A 13110-nucleotide genomic window follows, 5' to 3' on the forward strand; every position below is an offset into this window, starting at 1 on the left:
CGTCGACGCATTTCCGGTTCAAGCGGGGACGGCTCCATGACACAGTTGTTGGGGAAAAGAACAGAGCGCGTCTTCGCGAGCAGCCTGCCTCCACCACCTCAAGCCGACCCCAAGTGACATCCTCGCGGGCTTGAGGGCACCGCCAGCAGCCGCCGCCGCGATGGAGGCGGTCCCCCGCATGCCGATGATATGGCTCGACCTGAAGGAAGCGGGAGACTTCCAGTTTAACTCGGCCGTCAGGCAGGTGAGCTGGGCGGGGACGCGGACCGAGCAAGGGAGGGGGGCAGCAACTGGCCCCAAAGTGGCCGTAAACAAGACACCTTTGACCGGAACCGAGCCAAGCGCCGAAGCATGTCAGGCTAAACATCAACATAAGTTACAAGAAGGCCGAACTGATTGGCTAGCATCAGTCTGCCTTTTCTTTGCTATGGTTAGCGTCGTCTTAGCCCAGCGAGCGACGGAGCCTTTGGTGGAATTAGCTGGCAGCAAACGAAAAAGCTAACACGGCTAATAAGCGGACAGAAGTGGACCGGGACTAATCAGGCCTAGATAACGTCACATGACTCAAAGCCGCGACGCCATGACAACAGCTAACAAGTGGGCATGAAAATACAAGTTCGATATGAATTTTGGTTATTAGACCATGTCAAAAAACAAAAATAGTCTTGAATATTCATTTAGCATTTATCTGTTTTGTTCTTCCTATTCTAGATAAAGTCCTTTACCTTTTGAGCGCGTCCTCGTTTTCGTGATACGCATCAACACGTCATCATAACTAATTGAAAATTGACCAAAGTCAATGATGTACAACCATTGTGCCGTCAGAGCTCATCAGTGCGCAGCAAGAAATTGTTCAAATTGATTTGATTGGCCCCCAAAGTTATTCGTCTGTCATCAATCAACCCCAACGACATTTAGTAAGAGGCAGAAGAATGAAATGCCCTTCCGCTCGATGTCACTTCATTTATGTCTACTTTTAGCTGACATCTGTTTGTTTGGTGATGTGACTTTGCGCAATAGAGGTTGTGAAACACTTATATCAAATGTCGGCTGTCGTGGTGTGCACTTCATTCATGAAAAGCCATCTCATACAAATCTCCACATGTATCATCTGAAGGATGGTTTGATTTTGATATTAAAGTGCAAGGGAAAAGACTGTAAAAGAGAGAACGTGTCCAAAGTTTGGGGTCATTTCACACTTTGGGGAAGAAAAAAAAAAAGAAGATAACAAAGTGCACCGTGTCTACTTATAAGCAGCACTCGTGTACTCTGAAAACTGCAGACGGGCTAAACTGAGCTCACAACAGCTAACTACACTCTCGGTCACTGATGCACACGTCCCTCACCAGGCTGAGCATTGCCTTTTAAAGCCCTACACATTGAAAGTCACAGTACAATATAGAACCTAAGGATAGCGACGCTAAGGGGACAAAATACCTCCACCATTTATCTCAGTGTGGTTGTTTAATAACGCAAGCGGTATTTTCAGCCGATTAATCAAATGTTCTGTGACATTGTCGACAATCCTTTTACGATGTGTGTGCAGGTTTGAATGCTCCGTCAGATGGATATTATGAGAATGTCCTGTGAAGTGTTAGTGTGGTGAACTGTATTGCCTCTGATATTATTTGTTATATGTCTTTTAGTACATCCTGAAGAACTACAACGAGAATCCTGACAACTACAACGAGCAGCTGAAGAAACTGGAAACGCTGCGGCAGGTCGGTCCAAGTCGCCACGTGACCACGTTTGGAAGGACCGGTTGAAACGTGTTTGTGTGTGTTCGTCAGAGTGCCGTGAACGTGACCAGAGACTTTGAGGGCTGCAGCACGTTGAGGAAGTACTTCGGTCAGCTTCATTACCTCCAGAGTCGCATTCCCATGACGACAGGGCAGGAGGCAGCGGTGTCCATCTCATGGTACGCGCGCACACACACACACACACACACACACAAAGTTGTCACATGATTGTTTTTTTTTCTATTTTCCTTTCCGCCCGAGACAACAACAGACTGCTTCAGTTAACCAGCGCAACAACAGCTGAGTCATTGTTAAAGCAATGTGAAATGTGTGTGTGTGTGTGTAGGACTGAGATCTTTTCCGGTAAAACAGTGACCCATGATGACATCTGCTATGAGCAGGCGTGTATTCTCTACAATCTTGGTGAGTTAAATAAGTTTGGTTGTTTGCTTGGGGAAAAAAAAAGCTTAGTTTTACAAGAAAGAAACGGTCACTCAAGTGTTTAATTACCAGGGTTTGAACATTGGGAAAGTGCAAAGTTTCTTGTGGAATTGCCACTGTGAATAAAAATATACCTTGAGGCCATAGAAACCAAAGTACTGAGAGCCATGAAGCAATATAAAGTATCCAATAGCGAGGACTGGCAGTTAGTTGTATCTCATTTAACGAAATAGAGGGGGAAAAAAAATCTCACCCGCGTTCACTTGTAGGCGCTCTGCATTCCATGTTGGGAGCCATGGACAACCGCGTGTCGGAGGAGGTATGATGCATCAAAGCACATGAACCAACACACATGCGCACACTCACGCGCTTTGTTATGATTCCAGGGCATGAAGGTGTCATGCACACATTTTCAGTGCTCAGCGGGCGCGTTCTCCTACCTGAGTGACCATTTCAGTCACAACTTCAGCGTCGACATGAGTCACCAGATTCTCAACCTCAACATCAACCTCATGCTGGTAGTACGCACGTGCACATGCACACGCACGCAGTGCCATTCAATCTTTGTGTGTGTATGTCAGGGTCAGGCTCAGGAGTGTCTTCTGGAGAAATCCATGCTGGACAACAGGAAGAGCTTCCTGGTGGCCCGCATCAGCGCTCAGGTGGGGGCATCTCCCGGTCAATCATTCCAATATTATGACATCGTGGCGCACGTTCAAGCTTGCTCAGCGCGTACACTGTGACACCCCTCCAGGTGGTGGATTACTACAAGGAGGCCTGCAGGGCTCTGGAGAACTCTGAGACAGCCTCCATGCTGGGAAAGATCCAGAAAGACTGGAAAAAGCTGGTGCAGATGAAGATCTACTACTTTGCCTCAATCGCGCATGTGAGTGTGAATTTGTGTGTGCGTGAGACACCCCGACCCACACGCCACCTCACTGTTAATCCTCACACAGTTCCACATGGGCAAACAAGCCGAGGAGCAGCAAAAGTACGGCGAGCAGGTACGCACAACTACGCCACAAACAGTTGCAAGCCGAACCTACGTGTCCTTATTGTGTTTGTGTTGAAGTGCGCCCGCTTGTTTGTGTGCAGCTGGCATACCTTCAGAGCGCCTTGGACAAGCTGGCCGAGGCTATCAAGCTGGCCAAGGTACAGAATATCTCAGAGCAGAATCACACCGGTTATCACGGTGGTCTTACAAAACCCGTCTGTGTACCCAGGGTCAGCCTGACACCGTGCAGGAGGCTCTGCATTTCACCATGGATGTCATTGGTGGCAAGTAAGAAAGACATTTTCTCAAAACTTGAGGGGTTTTTTTTCTCTCCCAGTTGACTTTGACTGCCCTATTTGTAGATACAACTCTGCCAAAAAGGACAATGACTTCATCTATCACGAGACCATTCCATCTTTGGAAACGTTGACGTCCGTCAAAGGTAACAGTCGTCAGTTAGCATAGCACGCAAATAGGGCTGGGTGATAAATTGCTTTTATTTGCTTTCTCTATAAGGGGCCAAAATTATGAAAGTCAAAAATCTGATTTTCCTGGTGGAAAAAAATGATTTTAGCTTGATATTGTCAAATATGATAAAGTCCTTTGACATGTGCAGGTGCCCCCCTGGTCAAAGCCCTGCCCGTCAATCCCACGGACCCCAGTGTCACCGGACCGGACCTCTTTGCCAAACTGGTCCCCATGGCGGCCCATGAATCTGCCTCCCTCTACAGGTACACACCAATGCTGTTAGCATAGCAGCACGTTAGCACTCGAGCTGCCACGCAGTGTTTGTGTTTACAGCGAGGAGAAAGCGAAGCTGCTGAGAGACGTCATGGCCAAGATCGAAAGCAAGAACGACGTACTGGAGTGAGCAGCATGCACGTGTAAATATGGAATGTTGCTAATTGCTAAGCTAACACCTTCCGTCCCTTCCCCGCAGGCAGTTCATGGACTCTCTGGACGTGGAGGCAGAGTCCGTCGACAATCTCGACATGTACAACCACATTCCGCAGGTCCTAATGGCAAAGTGCGCTGCTCTTAGTGTGCGTCCTGACACCGTCAAGAGTCTTATACAGTCCATGCAAGGTGCGTTTTGCGCCAGTAAACCAGGGGAATCGTGTTTAACTCATTCACTGAATGACGTCTTTAAACGTCTTTTTTAAACCTGCACTCAAAACCTCTATGAAGTCTTGGTGTAAAAGACTAGCTTCCATCTTCTGTGTTCTATGCCTCAGTCCTCTCAGGCATCTTCACCGAAGTGGAGTCGTCCCTCCGAGAGATCAGAGACATTCTGGAGTCCGACGAGGCGGCCGAACGGACCCTTTCGGAATCCGGCGCCCCTGTTGAGGCCCACCCGGCAGCGCATGCGCAGCTTCTTGCAGAGTTCCGCAGGGATCTGGAGAAATACATGGAGGCCCACGAGAAGGCCAGCTTCACCAACACGGAACTCCACCGGGCCATGAACTTGCACATCAGCAACCTCCGTCTGCTGGGCGGACCACTAGAGAGCCTGAGAGACACCCTGCCTCGCCCGCAACTTAGCGAAGGTAGAAATGACGATCATTTGTGGTTTGCACTTGTGTCTCAGCAATATAAGGGAGTCTGTTGTGCTGTGTTGAGCAGAGGACATGGCCGGGTTGCAGTGCATGAAGCGCATCCTGGGGAAGGTTCAAGAAATGAGGGACCAGAGAGCCACTTTGGAGAAACAACTGCGGGACCTCATAGAGCAGGACGACATCACTTGCACCCTGGTCACCACCGAGAAAGCCGACATAAGGGTATGTCTTTTTAGGGAGAATGTTCCGGACCCTACTCTGAGCTACTGAACCAGGAAGAAGGTTTCGGGCATCACAGAGAGGCACCGGAACCCAGTAATGAAGTTCCAGACCTCACCGAAACTCCTTACTACAACTTTGCACTTTGTACTTCCAGGGCTTGTTTGAGGAGCAGCTGAAGAAGTATGAGCCGTTGAAGGTCTACATTGACCAGAACCTGTCAGCCCAAGAAAACATCCTCAAGGCTCTGACCGAGACCTACGTTCAGTACGCAACGGTGCGTAAAAGCCTGAGCGAGACGGAGCAGCAGTGGACCAGCATGGTTGAGGGCCTTGTGGGCTCCTACGAGGCTTACGAGGACCTGATGAAGAAGTCGCAGGAGGGCAAGGAGTTCTACGATGACTTAGAGGCCAAAGCATCACGTCTGCTGGAGAGAGTAAAGACTTTGTGTCAAAGCAGGATGGAGGCGAGGAAGCACTTCCTTGAAAGGTACGTTTTCTACTTTTCTGTTTAGGTTGCAACGACTCAAGCGAACCGATTCTTACCTCTGTTCTCCTTGAAGAGAGATCCACAAGAAGCCTCCAGCGAGACCGACAGCAGCAAAGCCTTCTTTGAAGCCAAAATCTCAGGATGAAGACTCCAGTTTGGAGGATCCAGAGTTAGCCCAAATTAATGCCGCCATCTTGGCCTTATCAGAGGACAAGCCAGAGGAGCTTCGCAGCCTCCCACCAGACATTCCTTCTCTCCCCACCTCTGCGGCTCATCAGCTGGGTCCAGAAGCATTCCTCCCCCCGGGTGCCAACATTGGCAGCAGCAGCTCATTGCCTTGGCCTGGTCACTCAGCTGTCGGTCTTCCTCGCTTCCCAGCCAATCTCCCGCCACCGGAGCTTCTGGCACGGATTGCCAATTTTCCAACATCTGGCACACTGCCCATACCAGGACCTTTGACATGTAGACCTATTCCTCACATAGCCCGCCAGATGCCCCCACAACAGGCGGTTTACGGGCCTCAAGTCCCCCGGGTGGGCCCTGTTTGTCCTGCCCCAGTCCGGCCTTCAACCACCACTGTGGACACCATTCAAGCACCTATACCCAGCTACACTCCGACACCTTACTACCCCGTCCCACCCTCGGTTTCTGCCGCCTACACAGGAGCCCCCGTCCCACCCTCAGTTTCTCCGGCCTACACCGGACCTCCACAGATGGGTGCCACTACCTACCCCCAGTTTGTGCCTCAAATGACACAACAGAAGCAGTTGCAGCATCAGTACCCACCCCCCTTGGGGCAACCTCTGTCCTCAGGCTATCAAGCCGGACCAAGAACTCTTCCGACCCCTCAACTTCCTATGCAGACCTACCCACCTGGATACATGGCTCCGCAGCCCGGCACCCCTCCGCAACTTGGCATCCCTCCGCAACTTGGCGGCCCGCCGCAGCTTGTCCCCCCTCCACACCCTGGTGCCCCTCCGCAGCATGGTGCTCCTCCCAGGCCTGTCACACCTCCACAGTACCCTCAAGTGTTCCCAGGTCATAGGCAAGCACCACAAAATGGCTACACGGCTCCGCTACACATACCCCAAGGTTACCAGGCCCAGAACTACGCCCCCCAGCAGCACCCTCAGGTGATGCCAGGCCCCATGCCGAGTCCACCTCGGGGCCCGATGCCACCACAAAATCCTCCTCTCCAGCTCCCACCTACATCTCAGACCGTACCGCCTGTTTCTCAACCATACCTCCCTCATCAACACCTCCCAATGCCCCCCAGTGCCCAGCCACTGGGACCCCATCCACAAATACAAAGTGGCCCCAGGGGGCCGATGCCTTCTACCAGCCAGACAATCCACCCCGCACATCACCCACAGATGCCTCCTGCTTCGCAACCTCATCTGCTTCCTGGTCCTCAGAGTCATCTTCCAATGGCTCCCATAGGCAACACCCCCCCTAACCCCCTTGCCCCGCAGCACCACCCCCACCCTGGACATCCTCCCATTCCAAACATGCCTCAACTGCCCATCTCCATGCCCAGTCACCCCCATGTCCAAGCCCACCGCACTGTGGGGGGGTGCTATCCTGGAGGACCACCCATGATGCCTCAGCAGCCCCTGGCACCGCAGTCCGTTGCACCCCAACAGCCTCAACCCTCTCATGGTGTTGCCCACTCGCAGCCTTCAATGTACCCATCAAATCCAGGGGTTAATGTGCCCACAAGTGCCCCACTACCAACACCTGCCCTTGGCCCACACAGTTTACATCCTCACATGCCTCCCCAGCACATGCTCCAACCCTGTCCTGGAGGTCCTCCAGTAGGACAACCAGGACAGCCAAACCATCCTCCCTCCCCGTCGCCTGCACAGTCAACATCCCCCACACCTGGACCTTCTGCTCTGGCCTTGACACCCCAGCAGATACCCACTGTTTCCCCCAACATGGGTGCTACGCTTCCCCCGACGCTTTCCTCTCTCGCAGCCATCTGTGCTCCCTCGACTTCTCTCTTCCAACGTCAGAGCTCCAGCAACCACGACCTTCTATCTTCCAGTCCCGAAAGCCAACCGGGCGGCACCAAGTCCCCCACCAATGTCCTCCAGCCTACGAAAGCAGACCCCCAGGAAGGGGAGCGTCGCAAGAAAGACTCCCAGGGCATTCTTCTGATCCAAGGCGATCCGTACGAAGCTCCGGAGGTCGTAGCCCGCCTCCACACTGAGTTGGAAGATTTCCGAGCGCAGGTAGAGTCCCTGGATGAGACTTCAGACGGCGAGAAGGGGATGTCGGTGCTGGATGCACACTGGAAAGAGCTCCAGGAGCAGCAGGAGAGGGATGCCCGGCAACTGTCAATCGCCATCGCCCGCTGCTACACCATGAAGAACCGGCACCAGGACATCATGCCCTACGATCTCAACCGTGTGCTCCTGAAGTCGGGCAAAGACGACTACATCAACGCCAGCTACATCAAAGACTTGTCACCGTTTTGCCCGCAAATCATTGCCACACAGGCGCCACTCACTGGCACCGCCGCTGACTTCTGGTTAATGGTCTATGAACAGAAGGTCTCCTTGGTGGTCATGCTGGTGTCGGAGCAAGAAGTGGAGAAGGTAACTGCCATGATTACTTCTTGGTTTAAGTCTGGTCTAGCATCTGGTAACATCTTGGTGATAGGGATGTCTGTTGAAGTGAGTGGAGGAGCCAAGCACTGTCTGAATATAAAAGTATTACATCTGCGCCGTTTTGTGGATTCCTGATGCCAAGAAACTGTGATTGTGAGGGTGTTGAAAAGTATCAACTTGCCAATGGTGACTATGCGTTTGTAAATTAGCTCCTCTCTTGTTAATGTCAGCAGTGCAGGTGAGCAGAGATGCTGAAAAAACAAAATGGCCAGACTCAGTTTTTTGTATTTTCTCATATGTCAGTTTGGTTTGACAGCATTACTTCTGCTCTCGTAGGGAAAAGTGGCGCGCTACTTCCCAACAGAGCGCGGCCAACAGCTGTCTCAAGGTCCCATCAAGATCAGTCTGACCACACATAAGACCACGGCTACCCACGTAGAGCGGATGATCTGCCTGCAGTACCATGAGCAGAGCCTGAAGCGGACCGTGGTCCACCTGCAGTTTACTTCCTGGCCAGAACTGTACGAGCACTCACTTCAATTCCTGTCTTGTTTCAGATTGTTGTTTTGACGTACGTGTCTTTTGTGTCCACCAGGGGACTTCCTGATAGCAAGAGCAACCTGCTGCACTTCATCCAGGAGGTCCATGGACACTACCTGCACCAGAGACCCATGCACATGCCTGTGGTGGTCCACTGCAGGTCAGACTACAAATCTAGTACAGACGATACCTTATTTATAGACGTAGACTTATGCCATCTTCTCGAGTAGACCCAAGAGTGATAGGTTTTAGTTCCTACATGGAAAGTACAAGTCCCGAGAGGGAAGGAAATACAAAGAATCGTTTTGGTCCCAAGTGAATGTGCTCATCCTGAGTCCAGAGTAAAGTAACTCTTTTGAGCAAAAGATGGTTCTCCTCCCAAGAAAATAAGGTTCTATTCACCATAGTCCCAAATCCTAGTAGAAGTTACTAGTACCACCAATGCTCCAGTCATGAGCAAAACTGTTAAAATAACTGTTCGCTGAACAATTACAACGCTGCTCCTGAGAGAAAGTACGAGTCCACTGATAATATTTTGGTACCCAGGGAAGGTCCTAGTCCCGAGAGAAGTTCCAGCCCTGAGATAAGGACCCTGCGCGTGTTTGATGACATCACTGTTCATGAGCAGGGTACTGGTTGTACTCCAGCAGTCCTTGGCAGAAGTCTTAACCAGAACATTCTCTTTTTGTCTATCTCTCGTTGTGCTGTAGTTCTGGCGTGGGTCGCACTGGGGCCTTCTGTCTGCTGTATGCGGCGGTGCAGGAGCTGGAGGCGGGGAACGGCATTGCCGACCTTCGAGCCCTGGTCAGGAAAATGCGGCAGCAGAGAAAGAACATGCTGCAGGAGAAGGTATGATGTCGGCACCGCCCACTGCGGCTTCACCTGAGTTACCAAGCACCGCACTTTCTTGTCCCATGCAGCTGCACCTCAAGTTCTGCTATGAGGCTGTGGCGAAACACGCCGAGCAGATCTTGCTCCAACACGGTGTCTCCGTGGCCACCTACAGCAGGAATGCCGCTTCGACTGTCTCCAAGGTGACGACAAACATTGAAATAAGCAAATGCATGCAGTTTACACAGGTCTTGATCTATTCTACAAAAAACCCAGTCAGCAAAATTGGTCTGGCCCAGCTCTGGGGCAGACACGGCACGTACACTCGGCCCACATACCTCAATGAATGATGGTCCTGCAGTGGCCCACGTCTGGCATCCATGATGTGGGCCGCATTCGGCCCAGATCTGAGCCGCATTGTAAAACCATATCTGGCCCTACTCCGGCCCGACGCTGGGCCAGAACAGGTTCCTGATATCAGCCTAAATTCAACCTCAACTAAGCCACATCTTTCATGAGCCATATTTGACCCACATTTAAAAAAAAAAGTCTCAAAATCGACTGTTATAAAAATATGTTTATTGTCCTAATTTGTGAACCTCACATATAACAGTGAACACAAAGTCCAAATTGGGATGCAGCTTACTCGTGAACTGTATTTTTCTGTCCATCAAATTGTTGCGCTCTCCATGTCCTCTTTTCTTTTCATGCTCTCCTTCCTGTCACCATCCCGATCAGGCGTTTTAGCTGAAAAAAACGACCATGTATATAGTAAGGCGTTTTGAGCCGGAAAAAAAAGCACCACGCATAGTAAGGCGCTTTTACCCGAAAAAAATGACCATGAGCCGTTTTTAGACGGAAAAAACGACCATGTATAGTAAGGCGTTTTAACCCGAAAATAATGACAATGTAGATAGAGTAAGGCATTTTAACTCGAAAAAAACGACCATGTATAGAAGCCGTTTTTAGCTGAAAAAAACGACCATGTATAGTAAGGCGTTTTAACCCGAAAAAAACCACCCTGTATAGTAATGCGTTTTTAGACGGAAAAAAAAGACCATGTATAATGAGGCGTTTTTCGACGAAAAAAACGACCATGTATAGAAAGGCATTTTTAGCCGAAAAAAACGACCATGTGTCATAAGGCGTTTTTAGCCGGAAAAAAAACCTACCATGTATAGTAAGGCGTTTTTAACCGAAAAAAAAACCTACCATGTATAGTAAGGCGTTTTTAGACGAACACAACGACCATGTACAAAAAGGCGTTTTTAGCCGGAAAAAAAAACGACCATGTATAGTCAGGTGTTTTTAGCCGAAAAAAAATGACCATGTATAGTAAGGCGTTTTTAGCCGAAAAAACACGACCATGTGTAGAAAGGCGTTTCTAGACGAAAAAAAAAGACCACGTATAGTCAGGCGTTTTTAGCCGAATAAAACGACCATGTATAGTAAGGCGTATTAACCCGAAAATAACGACCATGTATAGTAAGGCGTATTAACCCGAAAATAACGACCATGTATAGTAAGGCGTATTAACTCGAAAAAAACGACCATGTATCGGAAGGCGTTTTTAGCCGAAAAAAAAAAACGACCATATACAGTCATGTGTTTTTAGCCGAAAAAAACCGACCATGTATATATATAGTAAGGCGTATTAACCCGAAAAAAACGACCATGTACAGTAAGGCGTTTTAACCCGAAAAAAAATGACCATGTATAGGAAGGCGTTTTTAGCCGAAAAAAACTACCATGTATAGTAAGGCGTTTTAACCCGAACATAACGTCTATGTAGTAAGGCGTTTTAACCCGAAAGAAACGACCATGTATATAGTAAGGCATTTTTAGCCGAAAAAAACCCGACCATGTATAGTAAGGTGTTTTTAGCCGAAAAAAAAGACCATGTATCGTAAGGCGTTTTTGGCCGAAAAACCCGACCATGTATAGTAAGTTTTTAGCCGAAAAAAAACCCGACCATGTATAGTAAGGCGTTTTTAGCCGAAAAAAAACAACCATGTATAGTAAGGCGTTTTTAGACGAAAGCAACGACCATGTACAATAAGGCTTTTTTAGCCCAAAAAAACCAACAACCGTGTGTAGTAAGGGGTTTTTAGCCGAAAAAAACGAACATGTATAGAAAGGCGTTTTTAGCCGAAAAAAACGAACATGTATAGAAAGGCGTTTTTAGCTGAAAAAAAAGACCATGTGTAGTAAGGCGTTTTTAGCCGAAAAAAACGACCATGTATAGTAAGGCGTTTTTAGACGAAAAAAAGGACCATGTATAGTAATGCGTTTTTAAACGAAAAAAACGACCACGTATAGTAAGGCGTTTTTAGACGAAAAAAAGGACCATGTATAGTAAGGCGTTTATTGCTGAAAAATCGACCATGTATAGTAAGGCGTTTTTGGCTGAAAAAAACGACCATGTATAGTAAGGCGTTTTTAGCCGGAAAAAAAAGACCATATATAGTAAAGCGTTTTTAGCCGAAAAAAACGACCATGTATAGTAAGGCGTTTTTAGCCGAAAAAAACGACCATGTATTGTAAGGCATTTTTAGCCGAAAAAAACGACCATGTATAGTAAGGCGTTTTTAGCCGAAAAAAATGACCATGTATAGTAAGGCATTTTAACTCTAAAAAAACGACCACGTATAGGAAGGCATTTTTAGCCGAAAAAAAAACGACCATGTTTTGTAAGGCGTTTTTAGCCGAAAAAAAAGACCATGTATAGTAAGGCGTTTTTAGCCGGAAAAAAAACGACCATGTATAGTAAGGCATTTTTTGCTGAAAAATCGACCATGTATAGTAAGGCATTTTTAGCCGGAAAAAAAAGACCATATATAGTAAAGTGTTTTTAGCCGAAAAAAACGACCATGTATAGTAAAAGGCGTTTTTAGCCGAAAAAAACGTCCATGTATAGTAAGGCGTTTTTAGCCGAAAAAAATGACCATGTATAGTAAGGCATTTTAACTCTAAAAAAACGACCACGTATAGGAAGGCATTTTTAGCCGAAAAAAAACGACCATGTTTTGTAAGGCGTTTTTAGCCGAAAAAAAACCGACCATGTATAGTAAGGCATTTTTTGCTGAAAAATCGACCATGTATAGTAAGGCATTTTTAGCCGGAAAAAAAAGACCATATATAGTAAAGTGTTTTTAGCCGAAAAAAACGACCATGTATAGTAAAAGGCGTTTTTAGCCGAAAAAAACGTCCATGTATATATAGTAAGGCGTTTTTAGCCGAAAAAAATGACCATGTATAGTAAGGCATTTTAACTCTAAAAAAACGACCACGTATAGGAAGGCATTTTTAGCCGAAAAAAACCCGACCATGTATAGTAAGGCGGTTTTAGCTGAAAAAAAAGACCATGTATAGTAAAGCATTTTTAGCTGAAAAAAACGACCATGTTTTGTAAGGCGTTTTTGGACGAAAAAAATGACATTTTTAGCCGAAAAAAAAAAGACCATATATTGTAAAGCGTTTTTAGCCGAAAAAAACGACCATGTATGGGGTTCGGCTAAAAACGCCAAAGTACACATGTACACACCAAATATTTCACTCCACAACTGGCCCTCATCTGGTTTGCCAGAGTCAAGCCAGTTCTACTCATGAGAGAATAGTGTTGTCCCAAATGAAGATTCCAATGCTGAGATAAGGTTCTTAACCCGTGCGAAGGTAGTACTTCCTAAACG

At 47.9% G+C, this 13110-nt stretch overlaps 1 protein-coding gene across 1 annotated transcript in view; it reads left to right on the plus strand.

Moving 5' to 3' along the window:
- ptpn23a (protein tyrosine phosphatase, non-receptor type 23, a) overlaps positions 1-13110 on the plus strand; it is a 14202-nt gene continuing 1092 nt past the window's right edge. The window contains exons 1-23 of the mRNA XM_086114557.1: positions 1-244; positions 1647-1721; positions 1791-1918; positions 2086-2162; positions 2450-2499; positions 2567-2698; positions 2762-2842; positions 2935-3066; positions 3137-3184; positions 3276-3332; positions 3404-3462; positions 3537-3616; positions 3791-3905; positions 3976-4041; positions 4115-4260; positions 4410-4721; positions 4798-4952; positions 5107-5438; positions 5512-8038; positions 8387-8571; positions 8646-8750; positions 9301-9439; positions 9511-9624. Coding sequence (XP_085970683.1) covers positions 161-244; positions 1647-1721; positions 1791-1918; positions 2086-2162; positions 2450-2499; positions 2567-2698; positions 2762-2842; positions 2935-3066; positions 3137-3184; positions 3276-3332; positions 3404-3462; positions 3537-3616; positions 3791-3905; positions 3976-4041; positions 4115-4260; positions 4410-4721; positions 4798-4952; positions 5107-5438; positions 5512-8038; positions 8387-8571; positions 8646-8750; positions 9301-9439; positions 9511-9624 — 5199 coding nt within the window. The 5' untranslated portion in view covers positions 1-160. The remainder of the gene's footprint in view (positions 245-1646; positions 1722-1790; positions 1919-2085; positions 2163-2449; positions 2500-2566; positions 2699-2761; positions 2843-2934; positions 3067-3136; positions 3185-3275; positions 3333-3403; positions 3463-3536; positions 3617-3790; positions 3906-3975; positions 4042-4114; positions 4261-4409; positions 4722-4797; positions 4953-5106; positions 5439-5511; positions 8039-8386; positions 8572-8645; positions 8751-9300; positions 9440-9510; positions 9625-13110) is intronic.

Source organism: Hippocampus guttulatus, chromosome 6, assembly GCF_054856545.1.
Source record: "Hippocampus guttulatus isolate MCC_2025c chromosome 6, RoL_Hgut_1.0, whole genome shotgun sequence".
Taxonomy (NCBI): domain Eukaryota; kingdom Metazoa; phylum Chordata; class Actinopteri; order Syngnathiformes; family Syngnathidae; genus Hippocampus; species Hippocampus guttulatus.